Here is a 15,069-nt window from a genome sequence, read left to right on the forward strand (position 1 = left end):
CCCCCCCCCCGATACATACCCCAGTAGTGGAGCAAAATGGAAAACCTTGGAGAAAAAGGTGGACTACGTCCACGAAAACCATTCCACGTCACCCCATGTTGAAACAGGGAAATCTTCGATTTGATTTGTGATGTAATATTTGCTTGAAGTCATGGGATTTATCGCTATGCTTATGCAATACTAACACTGCTTTGTACGACAAGAAGGTCGATTAGTAATAAACGGATCAGTAATTCCTCATAATACACAGCTAGTATAACCACGTGAGTATAACTCATACACCGCGGCGCCGGGTGTACGTATTCTGGGAGTATCAATCAACGGAGCAGGCAGTACAGGAGTTGACGCCACTCTCCAGGTTCTGCATACGATAGATCTACCCCTTGATTGTAGCACAACTGATTCTTACCCAATACTTATTTTATCATTCTGATCGACACCAATCAGTGACAGGTTGACACCATCATGATAGACCTTCTTGGTGATTCAAGCTTACCACAGGTCAATGGATTGACCATCACAGCTACACTTGGAGTTGCAGCCATCTCTCTGGCCTTATGGACGATAGTCAGACCTAGGAACTTCCCTCCCGGACCCAGAGGATTCCCTCTGGTTGGAAGTCTTTTCTGTAAGTGCAATCTCTTATTTTATGGATAGGGAACATGTTATGCTGTACTGTTTAATTCATCCCCACCCTTCTGAATAGATTTTTTATGAATATATGTTGTTAAGTTTTTTTTAATCCTTACAAGTATCTCATCTCATTCTGGTGGTTTTCTTAGCTTTATGATGCTTCTTAGAGTTCACTAGAATCCCGATTGGCCTTAGATGTGTACGGCTTTAGAAATTAACTGTATTGAATATCATTTGACAGCCTAACAGGATAAGCGAAATCACTGTCCCAATATTGAAAATACTTTTCTCACTGCTCGCCCGTCTTTTGCTATCTCCATCTTTCCCACCCCGCTCTTTCTTTCCATAGGTCTGTATCTGTATGTCTCTCTCTAGCTGCACCGTCTGTCTCTATTTGTCTCCCTCACTTTCTCTTTCTCAACGTTGCTAACGCATTTTGCCAGAAATATGTTATCATAATGATAACCCCAAACAACTAAAGCAATAATTTTGGTTTAGTGCACACGTTTATCTTTTGATGTTGGGCGGGGGTGTACCAGGTAATGTACGGGCAGGAGGTTGTTGGGCTTTCGGCGATGACAGTATACGAGTCTAGTTTTCGATACTGAATGCATCTCACATTGCTTTATTTTTTAGCATTTAATGACAGCATGGAGAAGATTTTCCCGGCCTGGATAAAGCAGTACGGTGACATCTTTGCCTTCAAGTTGGGTGAACATTGGATGGTCGTCTTAAACCATCAGGAGGTCATCAAGGAGGCTCTTCTCAAGCAGGGTGTCCAATTTGCAGGCCGGCCAAGATTCCCATCAGGTAAAGAAAGAGTACAGGCCTAGACCTAAGCAATCAATGTAAATGTAAAAAATTGTATGAAAAGATATTCGTCAATTAATGTCAATGCATGGTCGGCGCCAAAGGTAAGGGGGAAAAGGGGATGAACGCCTCCTATTAATTTTAAGATGAGGAAAAAATGGGGGGAAAATTAGGAGAAAAGGGACAAGAAACAGAGAATGGAAGAAAGAATGAAGTATGGTATAAAAGGGAGTTGTCTGGGTAGTGTAACTCTAAGATACTCTTATAGGAAAAATATATGGTGTAACTTATAGGATCGATACTATCAATTCATTCCAGGGGCCTATTGCATAAAACTTTTTACCTGAGAAAACTTAGGTTGTTTTTACCGGAGATTTTGCCCTGTGTTAAAGTCAATGGGAGAAATCAGACTAACCTTAGTCTTCAGTTTTTACCAGAGTTTTCTCAGGTAAAAGGTTTTATGCAACAGGCCCCAGGTCATGAAAAAAATCATAAGAATGAAAGTGAACTCGCATTTCCATTTTACAGATATTGTTTATTGTAAATTATTTTAATACAGTATCTTATTTTACCCCAATTTCATTATGGTGTCTTTCAATACATTTCGATATGTTTTTGCTTTCTTTTAAAATATCGGCATACACAAACGCGGATTTGAAAATACCTGACAGAGAGAATTGATTTATTTATTGGTTTTATTCATTTTATACTACAGGGTAGGCCTGTTCAGTTATGCAAAATTGCTCTCCGAAGGCGCCTTGCAGTTTAACAAATAATTCAAAATCTAGCAAATCAATGTATGTAACATATAATATAGTAAAATCTGAAAAGATTATATACATAGAGTGAAATCAACATTTACTCATGGAATCATTACATTTACATCAAGTTATTCAGTGTAATTACATGTATGACAGTCAAAATTTTAATGATTTACAGTGTTTTTTTAATGCATGGAGGGACGTGCATTTTTTGTATCACAAGGGAGAGAATTGAATAGGACGGCAGCAACATATTCAAAAGATTTTCTTTTATAATCTGATAATGACGATAATGACGAATTTCTTTCGTCTTTGCAGGTGCTTTATTTTCCGATGGATACAAAGATATCGCTCTCGGAATGTACGATGATACTTGGAGAATGCATCGTAAACTAGGACACACAGCTCTGAGGTTAGTTTAGGACCATATGATTGTCATGAAGTCGTGATGACTATGTCAAACATTCTGTTGTATAGGAAGTGTCGTGGGTCTAGATCTAAGGGGCAGATGATTTGCGCAGATCCATGTTTTTACAAAAGGGGAGGCACATAATCAGGAGAGATTCTGCAGCGGGTGGGGGCACTTTTGACAAGCAAAAAACAAAGATCTAAATCGCAAAAAAAGTGATTTGTCTTTACGAAGAGAATGGCGAGCAAACATAAAGTTTATTTCCAAAATGTTCTTTATATCCTTCAGAAACAATCCGAAGAGAGAGAGAGAATAAAAACACACATAAAAAGTCATCATTTCAGATAGGGTTGGCCTTTTATCCTCAATAAAGAGGGGAAGGTTCACACATTGTGTACCCCCCCCCACCCACGGGGCCTGGGGCCGTTTTATAAAGCTGTTCGTTAGTTAATATAACAGTGACTTTAAGAACGACTGGTGATCCTTTCTTGTGGTAAATAATTTTCACCATTTAATATTCATTGACGATGGTTTAGAGCGTAAGGAAAGGTTCACTGGTCGCTCCTAACTTACGATTGGCTTTATGAAACACCCCCAGCTTCTGTCGCGGGGCGTAGTGGTGCGTTTTAACTGCCTCGAATATTATTATTATTATCATTATTACCATTATTATTATCATCATTGTTATTTTATTATCATTACAATGATAATAATAATTATTAGTATTATCATCATTATCATAGTAACTATTATTATTATCATTATTATTATTAATATTATTATTATTATTATCATTTTATTATCATAATTATTACTACTATCATTATTCAGCCTCCTCAACATCATCAACGTTATATTAACATTATTATTATCATGATCATGGTTATTGTCGTCGTCACGATGGTTGAATTGTTCTTTCAGGCACTTCGCTACAGGAGAAGCCCTCCACAAGCTTCTCTCATCCGCTTTCCCCAAGTTGAAAGTTGAGGTTGAAAAGACACTAGGTCAACCAGTCGATCCAAAAAGCTTCATCTCACTTCTCCTGAACAACATCTTCTCTGAGATGTGCTTCGGAAAGAGGTTTGTTATCAATTTTTGAAGAAATTAAAATGTAATTGTAATTGTATAGAGTGAACAGATCTCTAGAGTTGAGCTATAAGTTCGTGAAATATGGCTCCTGGCGTACAAAGTTAGGGGTCAAATTTGACATTTGACATTAACATCGGGTGAAGACTAGACGTCAAACCCAATGTACGTGTCAAGCAGTCATATGAAATGAGTGAATCAAATCTCTATACCTCAGACTCTTGCATTGTACACCTTACGAAAACTAAAGCAAGAGGACCAGAAGAACATGGTATATTTTTGTTCAGTTCAAATATTCTTAAGAGGATTACTGTCAAAAGAAACGCTTTCATTTCATGATCGTAGTGTATTAGTGAATACACTGAACTGGAACGGTCCTAATATGGAGCCTTGAGGGCCGCTTGGCGAGAGGTTCTATTTTCAGAATTTCAGTTGATAAAAAGTCTTAAACATTACTTTTGATTCTACCACGAGTTTCATCATGGTTTATTCATTGTTGGTATTGGCACATTGATCGTGTCTGAATATTTTTCGTAGGTCAGATACCCGGGTCAGATATTTGGTCTTCCCACTGCTTTTTAAACCGCCCTTGTTTTGGGTTAACTGACCCTTTACTTTCCTCACTCTTTCCAATATAGTTTCGACATGCATGACCCGAAGATCCTCGAGTTCATGAAGATCTCTGATGATATGAATCTAGAGGTGGGTCTAGGGTTTCCTGAGGATATATACTCATTTCTAAAGTACGTTCCTTCAAAAAAGCGTGGCGTTGTCCTGGGATTGATGAATAGGATGAGGGATATTGTCGTCGACCAGATCGCAGATCACAAAGAACAGCATATAAAAGGTAATATCATAATTTTGTATTCAACATTCGGAAATAATGGAAGTAATTAATAATAATAACGATGATATAAAATGAACATAAAATAATTGTAATAAGTGCAATCGTGCAATTTTACAAAGTAATTACTAGCTTCCTTAATGGGTTGCCTTTGGTTTGACGAAGAAGATTTGTATGTTTCATTTTCATTGGGTAAAGTTATATCGTCATCTGGTTAACATTATTATCATCAATATTTGTTAAATACATGATTTTTAGGTGAAGTGACTGACATCTATCATCTGCTACTTGATGCCCAGGAGAAAGCTATTGAGGAAGATAAGAACCTGGAGAAACTAAGCGATGATCGCATCCTCTGGACTATCATGGATATTTTCAGTGGTTAGTATTGACCGGAAGTTAAGTTGTGGGGCGTGTGACGGTGTGTATGTGTGTGGGTGTGTGTGTGTGTGATTGAGCCATTAACAAACGTGCAATCATCTGATATAATCATTTATTCGGTGACCCACTGTTAGCGTCACCATCCGAAAGACGTGACCAGAGCTCGAACTTTGAACCTCTGCATGAAGTTGTGACATACCTGTGTAGCTTGGATTACAGGCGCACGCCACAGCGCCCAGTGGATTGATCTTTTAAACAGGTTTCGAATCCCAGCCATGGCGTAATATTTAACATTATATGCTGCGCTCAGCCCAGGTTGATGCAAGTGGGTATCTTGCAGAAATAAAATGGAAGAGACTTTCCCTCTGAACTACAGTCACATTGTTTGATTAGAAAAATGTAAAACTAAGTGTTTGCATGTTAACAGATGAATGTATTTAACATATTTTATGATTATTTTATTGTTTGTAAAAAAAAGCTGTTTTTATGTCTTTGTCTTTCTTTTTTTTTCAGCTGGTATCCAAACATCCACAGACACCCTCTACTGGGCTTTGGCGATGGTCACCGAACACCCCGAAATCGCTGAGAAGATCAGAAATGAAATCGATCGTGTGATAGGGCGTGATCGTGTCCCCATGATCGAGGATCGCGGAACCATACCGTACACGGAGGCAACGGTTTATGAAGTGTTGCGTTATTCAAGCTTAGCACCTGTTCTCATCCCCCACGCCACGACTTCTGATACTACTTTGCGTAAGTACAGTTTTTATGTTCAGCAAAAATGTTCCACGAGCCTTTCACAAGCGGGCATAACTTTAAATGATCTGTATTGTGTCGTCCAATGAGAGTGATTTAGATAGAGGACTGACAATCTTTCCTCAAGCGTTCAATGAATTCTCTCCTTTTTTGATTGCAGGAGGTTACAGTATCCCCAAAGGCACTACGGTGATGATGAACGTCTTCTCCATGCATTTTGATCCACGAGAATGGAAAGATCCCGAGAACTTCTGCCCGGGTATGTCCTCTAATAGAAAAATTCCCTTCTTGACATGTGCCTTTAAGCTTGCATGGTCCAGGGGTATTCGTTATAACGTTACTAACAAAGGTTACCCTTTTTTATTTTGCATTAAGACTAGTGTTCAGGGGCCCGTTGCAGAAAGAGTTGCAATCGATCGCAACTCTAAAAATCATGCGCAACTTGATTTTCAACCAATCAACAGCGCGCATTTGGGACTTGCGTTTGATTTTTTGACTTGCGTTTAAACGCAACTCTTTCTGCAACGGGCCCCTGTACACTTAAAAATAAGCATTCCCATCAGCTATTTACTACGCCCTGATTTCGTGTAAAACTATACACAAGAGCTATATAAGAATAATAGTGGTCCGAATAAGAAGCCATGTGGTGCGCCATACTTCGAGAATGATATGTCAGACTTTTAATATTGACTTATGTTAATATTTGATGTTGGACAACATCTTGAAATGATAGAATTATAACTGTATCATCATTTTCAGAGCATTTTCTTTCGGAAGACGGCTCAATCCGTGAGCATCCACCGAGCTTTATGCCGTTTGGAGCTGGCCGTCGAGGATGTCTCGGGGAAGCCGTGGCCAAGGCCGATCTATTCCTCATCTTTACCTGGTTCATGCAGAACTATACCTTCAGCAAGGTGATATACTCTCATATTCTTCCTCACACATTTCATTGTGTTTAAGTCTAATCATACCGTTAAAACTGCAACAGTATTCATTGAGATAAATCCTTGAAGCAATTTTTATGATGTGTGACATAAGCAAAAACATTTTCCAGCAAAACAAAATGAACGCACTAAGCAAAACTTTAAAATGTCATAACTTTCTTATTTTACATCCGATTTCGATGAAATTTTCAGCGTTTTGCTAGTTTGATTTTCTCTATTTATTCAAATCAACATTTTTCTGGGGTGGACTTGACCTTTAAGTTATACATCCAGTTGCATCGTTCTGTTTGGAACTGGTGAGACTGTTGTTTAACTTCCTATTACTTGGCTTGTCCGTCGACTTGTTGGACCTTTCCCACGTTGTATACCCTCTTTTGTGACCTGAGTTTATATTTGAGGACGTTAATGGTTATTTCTTTCTATTTTTATCAGGTTCCTGGCAAAGAAAGTGAGAGCCTCACCAACATGATCCCCAAGTCTGCTGCGGGAAGGGTCCTTCTTCCGTATGAGATAGTGATGAACAAGCGGGAATGAGTAGACACAGGACCACTAGCTATGGGTGGCGACGAGCCACCAGTGCCCCCCCCCCCCCCTCCTTTGAAGTTGAAGACCTTTTTTTTTTGCTTTTCAAATTTTTTGGCGGACGATTTTGCCCCCCCCCCCCCTGTAGAAAATCACGCATACATTCGTAATTCAGAAGCTTCGTTATTCCGAAGGTTCGGTTATTCCGACGGTTCGTATTTCCGAAGGTTTGTAATTCCGAAGGTTCGTTAATCTGAAAACGAAAAATCCTAGGTACTGCACAGGACTATACTACGGCACGACATGTTCTCCTCCGTGAAAGGGTTGTTCATTGTACGATTCATATTCGATTTCAAGTCCTTACTCAAATTCGTATTTATTCATTTCCGACAGGAAAAAGATAATGATGCAAGATTGTTACCCTTTATCAAATTCGAGGGTATAATAATGATTTGATAATATCTTTGTATGTTCTTAAGCCACTGGCTGCCAATCATGTATTGTCAATAAACCATTACTACTCTGGTACATTTCGGCATTAACAGATAAAGAAGAGTGCATGCATATATAATTGTGTTTCATCCCTCAATACAGCAGCTACAATAATTATAAAGAGTACCACTGCAGGCGTACTTTCTACTGTAAAATGTAGAATTCTGATATTGTGCAATTAACGGATCACACATGAGAAATAGATTCTTGCGAAAATCTTTACAACATTTAGAAATGAATCGGCAATCATTAACGAAATGGGTTTTGAGGTAAAAGTATGATGATAATATACACTTTATAGTTAATATAATGGACGTGGTATATTTTTTTCTACTTTTTCTACTTCATATACTACTTGTTTACACAATGAAAGGAAATCGCTAGGGTTTTTAAAGAAAATTGTCGAGTTTGAATGTTGTTACATAATTATAGTGTAAACACATTATTCATAATTATCTTGAAATATGATTATGGAGATTTGTATGAGATTGTGTATTTAGCCATACTTAAATTATGTAAAAGGGTATGCTAAATGGTGTTGTCGTGAATGATTAAATCAAAATTATTTTTACAGGCCGCAGTTCCTCTAATAGTTCATGGGAGAACTATTGACTTGTTTCCGTGGTACGGAAATAAAAGACAATTAGAAGGCCAACTGCATGCATGAATCAATGTTAGTGCAAAGTACGATCTAGAGAATACCAAGTAACAATGATTTCAACCCTGCCAAGTTGTTATTATCTATTCATGTTTACCTAAGGGGGCATATAATTTTGAAAGATAACTTCCGGATTACAAACTTTCTTATCGGGATTGATTTCACGGGAAACTGCATAATGTATTTGGTATACAGTTATTTTCTACTTTGATTTACTCTTGCTGAAAAGCTTGTCTGTCTAGTTAATAATTCATGGGTAAAATGAGGTATGAACGTTTAAAGTGATTGGTGAACATTGGTTTGACTTTTTAAAAATCTGAGCTAGAAGGTCACACTTGTCACCTGTGTCTGTGATATGTTATAAAAATGAAGCCCAGAAAAAATTGCGTTCGAAAATAATTATTTAGTGCTTCAATAATTGAAATATAGAGTGACCGGAAACACCATCTTAATTTCATCCAATGCACTTACATGTATGTGTACTATTTAGGCGTCTATAAGACACCTATTTACAAAATCAGGGTTTGCCTTGTAGTTTTAGCTTTTCATTCTCAATAGTGGTTGTTTTCAGGGTTTATTAGTTCTAATATATGCACTTGTACACCTGTTTCATCTTGGTTTGAGAATTTTTTTTAAATCGGCTGCTCACAAAGTTAAACAATACCTTTAAACTATGGCGAGTTAATAAAACAACTCGCCATTTCTCCTTTTTCAAGATATCGATTTAAAAAATAATCACAATGGATAGGATATTTATATGATATGGTATTGGTCGAATGATTTGATTATTTTTTATTTTATCATTTTTGTTATTTTAATCAATTACTATGTTTGTTTTTATTACTATTATAAATTGCATTTCGACGCATTTGAATGATGTCTAATAAAACTGCTTTAATACTTACATTAACAATTTAGATGAGTTGTATATTCCTTGACCATACGTATACCCCCCCCCCTACATACAGAGATAAATCCCGGATTTATCATTTTAGTTTCTTGTGGAGGTTTTTATTGGGGATAAGAATCATTCGTTGTATTTGGCACTTTTCTTCTGGTAATAAAAAGAGTGTTTTTACTTGCAAAAGGGAGCTCAATATAGGGGCACATCTAATTACAGGGTACCGGTAAAATGGGGGGACATGCCCACTTTCCCCTATCTACTAAATGATTTTTTTTTTTTAGATGGCATGGACATACAATTCCCAGTCATACTAGCTGGGGGCCTTAATTGTCAAAAAAATAAAGATTAAAAAAATAAAATAAAAGGCTATTTCAAGGTCCACGTGTGCTCTGGGAGTTTCTTCATTTAATTCATAAATATGTTTCAGGTTTTTTTTTTTATAAATATAAGATGTAATTAAAAATAAACATTCTGTTTGAAAATCGCAAACGGGCGTTCGGGTGGGTGGGGGGGGGGGGGCTCAGAGGGAATACAGCACTCCCCTCCCCCTGCTGAAAATAATACAGTGTCACACAAGAGTGATTACAGTGTGTTGACATAGTGGACACACATTGTGTTCTTCCCAGTCCTTTGGCAGAGAAAAAAAAAGAACAGAAGGTAAGGTTGACAGAAGAGAGTAAAAACAAAAGGATGAACATCGGGTTTCTTTCTCTTTTTTTTTAGTTCACCCCGTCATTTTCTGGAGAAAATACTTTGTATTGAAAGTTACACCTCTTGCCACAGCACTTACAAACAAAATGGGGGAGGGGTGAGTCCACTTGCCTTCCCCTTCCCCTCTCTTTCATGACCAATTTAAAAAAAAACGAAGGAAACAAATAAAAAAAATACAAAGGGGAGAGAGGGGATATAATAATTACTTTTTCCGAATGTTTTGACAAGCTCTATTAAATAGACTTTTATTTCACTAGCTCGCTCGCATTTTTTCTTTTTGACATAAATTTTGCCCAGCTGTCGTCTTGTTACCCCCTCAAAGTTTGGGCTTATTTCTTCAAAGTATAACAAGCGCTCAATGTGACCCATTTTTTTCTTAACAATCCACCTTTGAAGACAAAATTGAAAAGATGTCATTCCGATATATAGCATGATGAGTGCACATCTAATATGACCAAAGACAAGCTTTTATCCACCTGAATTAATATGACGCATATAGTATATAATATAATATATAATGATAAATATAGCATGTTCTCTAGCCCGACCCCGCCCCTCCCTTATCGTTTTGCACAAGGTGGACACATTTTTTTGCCGAAGGAAATTACGCCATGGCTGGGATTTGAACCCGCGACCCCCTTTTTTTCAAAGTCAGAAGACTAATTCACCGGGCCACCACGCCAAATTTTGTAGGCTTTTGCAGCATATTTATTTTAAGGGAAAGTATTACATGTATTAGGGAATCGGCTCAAGGAAAACAAATATTAGTTTTCCAGAACTACTTAGGGTCACTTACAAAAAGGATTTAATTTTGTTTGGTTTTTGAAAGCCCGTACACCGCGTAGCCAGGATTTAATTTAGGACGGGCGGTAAAAACTTCGCGGAGCGCGAAGTTTTTGATATCTCATCAAATTCACATCACTAAAAAGAAGGCGTCTCTTGAGTCTCTAGTATCCTTATCTACTCGAATTCAATTAAATTGCTGTGATAAAAAAAATGTTTTCAAAAGAAATTATGAGCTTAAACATTTGAAATAAGATTAAAGAATTTGAAATAATTCCTCTTACCGCACGAAGCGCGGAAGCTAAAAAGTTTTATAATTGAGAACAGATGTGGTACAAAATGCCTATCTTGGTCACATCAGATTTGATTTAAATTTCGTTAATATTTATGTTAACTCAAGTCGCAAAACAGAGTAGAAGACGGGTATATATTATGGACGGAGAAAATATTTATTCCCGCAAAGCGCGAAGATTTTGATGTCTCATCAAATTCAAATCAAAATAAGATGACGTTTCCTACGTCTCCTGTATACCCTTAATATTAACTCGAATCAAACTGACTTGCTGTAATCAAAGAAAAAAAAATCGAAAGAAATTATTAGCGCCCCCAAAATGGGAAAACATTGAGGAATTCGAAATAATTCCTCTCACGGAAGCTGAAACGTTTTATAAAGATTGAGAACAGAAGTGGTAGAAAATGGCTACCTAGGTAACATCAGATTTGATTTAAATTTCGTTAATTAAATTTCGTTAACTCAAGTTAACGAAATTAATTCTCTAAACAGTAGAAGACGGGTATAGGCTATATGTGGGAAGTAAATAGGCCGTATTCCTTTCCGCGAATGGCGATGAAGCTCTGAATTTTAGAAATTTATCTGAAACTTTAACCGAGTTATAATTTTGACATTTCTTGAACTATAACTCGATTAAGAAGAAAAACAAGCTCAAAATGTGAAAGGAATGACGCAAGCTATAGAAGAGGGACTTAATTTTCCTTTCTCATGCTCGCGAAGATCGGAAACTTTTGTGATTTATTTTGGAAGAAAAAAAATCGTGTAAATTTTGCTCATATTAAATGCTTCTTTTCGTTTGATTAAGAAACTTCAGTGATATTATTTGTTTCAATTAATGGCACAAAACAAGTCAAGAGATGGATGTGCAGCGATATAGAATAAAGTTTGATATCGTACATACTTATGCATATGTGCGGCACGAATTTAATGCCTCCCCCTTTGAACAGATATACTTTGCATAAAATTGCTTGCAGGTTAAAAAGCGAAAGAAATATCATTTGGGGAGTCGGGAAGTGACGGTAATGTTTACCCGCTCCGAACATAATAGCCGACATTTTGCGTCAATGCAATTTTAAAAAATACTTTTCATACTCTTTACACCCATGTATAATTTCTGGCAACAATATACGATTCCCACAGCCGGGAAGGGGAAACGGAGTAGAAAAAAGGTGTGGGGAGCAAAAAGAAAAGGCGATTTTGATATTTTTCCCGCGCTGAGCGCGGAAGCAAAATTTTGTATAAAGAGAGAAGATCAATGTTTGTATAGGTATTCATTCTTTTGAGAAAAAAAACAAGAAGAAGGAAAAAACAACAAAGCTTTACCTTCTTCCCTTTTCTCCTTTTGCTTTTTTTTCTCCTTTTCCTCTTCTTCTTTTTTTTCTTTCTGGGGCAGTTTTTTTTTCTTGGGGGCGACCGCCCCTACCGCCCCCCGGCTACGCGAAAACTTAATATCTTACCAATTCGTAAGAATGTAATGTGCATGGTTGACCTCCGTGCATGGTGGGGGATCGAATCGATGCTCCGAACGGTAGTCTTTTATATTTTTGGTACTGTACGAGAAATTTGATCATGATGGGTAAGCCATCTAGCCACGCCCACTGTTTTGTTTACTTGTATACTCGTCTCACATGATCATGACGATTCATGTTAGCTTCTAGTATTGAGCCCATTTTCTACAGTTAAGTCTCACATGATCATGACGCTCGATCGATATGTATTAAGTTTAGAAATGTGTTAGTGGTAGTGGCAGTTAAATATAACTGCTGTACACAATGTGTGACCAAATTATTTCAAAACACCCCCTAAACAAGTTTTTAACTCTGTTTGCAAAATATCCCCCTCGACAAGTTTTTCGCGGGCTTTCTTTTCATAATTTGGACCCCTTGTCGCCAGAATATGACCTCGGGGAAAAAGCATACCCTAAAACCAAACAGGTATGGCTATAAGTAAACAACAACAACATACCTACGTTTGACCCCGCCACGATTGACCATTGACCAGTCTTTTAAAACCACTCTCTTTCTTGAAAATCGGTGTTACCCTTAAAAGTCAAGTTCACCACAGAAAAATGTTGATTAAAATAATAGAGAGAAATCAAAGCAGTAAAACGCTGAAAATTTTATGATCAAAATCGGATGTAAAATAATAAAATTAAGACATTTTAAAATTTCACTTATTGTTCACAACTCAGTGATATGCAAATGAGACGGTCGATGATGTCCCTCACTCACAATTTCTTTTGTTTTTTATTGTTTGAATTATACAATATTCAATTTTTACAGATTCGAAAATAAGGACCAACATGACTGAACCATATGCTAATTCCACATGATAATGGAGTAATAAAACATTAGTTCATTTGACAATGAGAAGAATATTTCATATAAGAAAATACAAAAGAAATAATGAGGGGATGATGATGTCATCAGTCTCCTCATTTGCCGACCAGGATCATGTGCATACATAACTGTTTTGTGAGATTAAGGGAAAGGGCTACATCACATATCAGCTAGGGCTCGAGCGGCGCGGGGGAAGAAATCCAAAGAAAAGAGTGGTTACTAACAAAATAATATACACTGTAAAGAAGTTCCTACAGCAGAGTCTCGAGAACACCTGTAATCTTACCAGATGCGTAATCTTACATTATATCATGTAAAATTACAGGAAATTGGTATTGTATAGATCTATGGAACCTTACAGATTTCCTTACACCATTTTCTCCTTTTTTTAAACAGACCTGTTCTGTTAGATTGTAGAAAAATTCCTGCTTTATGAATTTACAGAATGATTCTGTTATTGCTTTCTGCAAAATCTTGTTTTTTTCTGTAAAATCAGGGTTTTTTTAACAGTGTATAGGTGGTAATTAAGATTAATACTAGTTCCATCTGTGCATACCTTCGCATTTTGCTCTTTTTCTGAAACATATAAATGAAAAGTCTCTCTTTAACTGGGGGGCTCAAATCAGCTGTAAGAATTCGAATAAAACAATTTTGAATAATTGCAAGAAGTCATTTTAGAGTAAAAGGCCATATTTCAAATCGTAGCCAAAATCGCTCATCAAGGACCAATTAATCGTACGATCGCTACATATGGCATATGGCGTAATTACAAGCCAATCCAACACGATTCCTATGATGTCATTTCATCCATTCACTGGACCAGGTTGTCGGGGGGGGGGGGGGCAGCTGCAATCGAGCCGAGCATGTGATCATTTTTAGCCAACTAGCCACGCCCATTTTGTTTTGTTTACACAGAACAACACAGACTAGACACGTACATGATCGTGACGATTGGCATCCACTGATCCAGAAATAATTAACTAGTTTACAGTGATATAAATACGTGTAGACTTACTGGCGTTTAGTGAATTCAAGTATTTGATATTTTGGTGAGTGTATGCATCTTCGTACTTCATTTGAATTAGTGTTAATTGTCGTATAATTTCTGTATGGTCAGTTCCCCCATGTCTGCGCGGTCTCCCAAGTCTTCGCACCCGTGTATCTGCGCGATTCTAGTAAAAGAAATACGCAACGGGCACGAACTTTACACATGCAATACATAGGCAGGTATTCATTAAAAAATCCGAATCAAAATGGTGGAAAAATAATGAATTCAGGGCATTTCATGCGACGGTCTCGAAATGCAGCCTTTGTCATCAAAATCCCCGAATCGTGTGCAAAGTGAATGAGTGCGCAGACATGGGGTACCATTTTTTTTTCAATCTGAAAATGACTGCCCGAGGTTTTTTCAAGAAAATCTTATATTTTCTTCCATTTTTTAATGAGAAATTTGGTACACTTACTCTTAATAATGTAAGGAACACTATTAACCGAAAGATTTTGTGAAATAAGAAGAAGAAATTCATGTTAAATCTTAACTCAAATTGTTAGGTGCGCAGACTTGGGGCCCACCATCATACATATTAAACCCCGATACTATCTGCAATGCAAATCCCGCATCGCGGCTCAGGCTCAGCTATCGCGGGGGAACTCGCGGCGCGGCGGCAAGAGCAGATGAACTGTTGCCGTTAGATGTTGAAAAAAGTAGTCGACTTCACCCTACCTCAACTTTACTTTACTTTAC

The 15,069-nt window shown here is 37.4% G+C and overlaps 1 protein-coding gene across 1 annotated transcript; it reads left to right on the forward strand.

The window, feature by feature from the left end:
- The first annotated feature begins 257 nt into the window (after positions 1 to 257).
- LOC121432065 (steroid 17-alpha-hydroxylase/17,20 lyase-like) lies at positions 258 to 7,233 on the forward strand. The gene is made up of 10 exons (XM_041629896.1): positions 258 to 628; positions 1,270 to 1,443; positions 2,523 to 2,616; positions 3,535 to 3,693; positions 4,338 to 4,546; positions 4,802 to 4,924; positions 5,438 to 5,677; positions 5,841 to 5,939; positions 6,440 to 6,594; positions 7,057 to 7,233. Exons 1-10 carry the CDS (start codon positions 466 to 468, stop codon positions 7,156 to 7,158), a joined length of 1,518 nt encoding a protein of 505 aa, XP_041485830.1. The 5' UTR covers positions 258 to 465; the 3' UTR covers positions 7,159 to 7,233.
- The last annotated feature ends 7,836 nt before the right edge of the window (positions 7,234 to 15,069 follow it).

Source organism: Lytechinus variegatus, chromosome 18 (assembly GCF_018143015.1).
Source record: "Lytechinus variegatus isolate NC3 chromosome 18, Lvar_3.0, whole genome shotgun sequence".
In the NCBI taxonomy this organism is placed as follows: Eukaryota; Metazoa; Echinodermata; class Echinoidea; order Temnopleuroida; family Toxopneustidae; genus Lytechinus; species Lytechinus variegatus.

Bases quoted from the DNA above. Each gene is read 5' to 3' on its own strand.
- LOC121432065 (XM_041629896.1), top strand. From the start codon at position 466: ATGATAGACCTTCTTGGTGATTCAAGCTTACCACAGGTCAATGGATTG. The intron at 2,617-3,534 runs GTTAGTTTAGGA...TTGTTCTTTCAG, and splicing joins CTAGGACACACAGCTCTGAG to GCACTTCGCTACAGGAGAAG. The intron at 4,925-5,437 runs GTTAGTATTGAC...TTTTTTTTTCAG, and splicing joins TATCATGGATATTTTCAGTG to CTGGTATCCAAACATCCACA.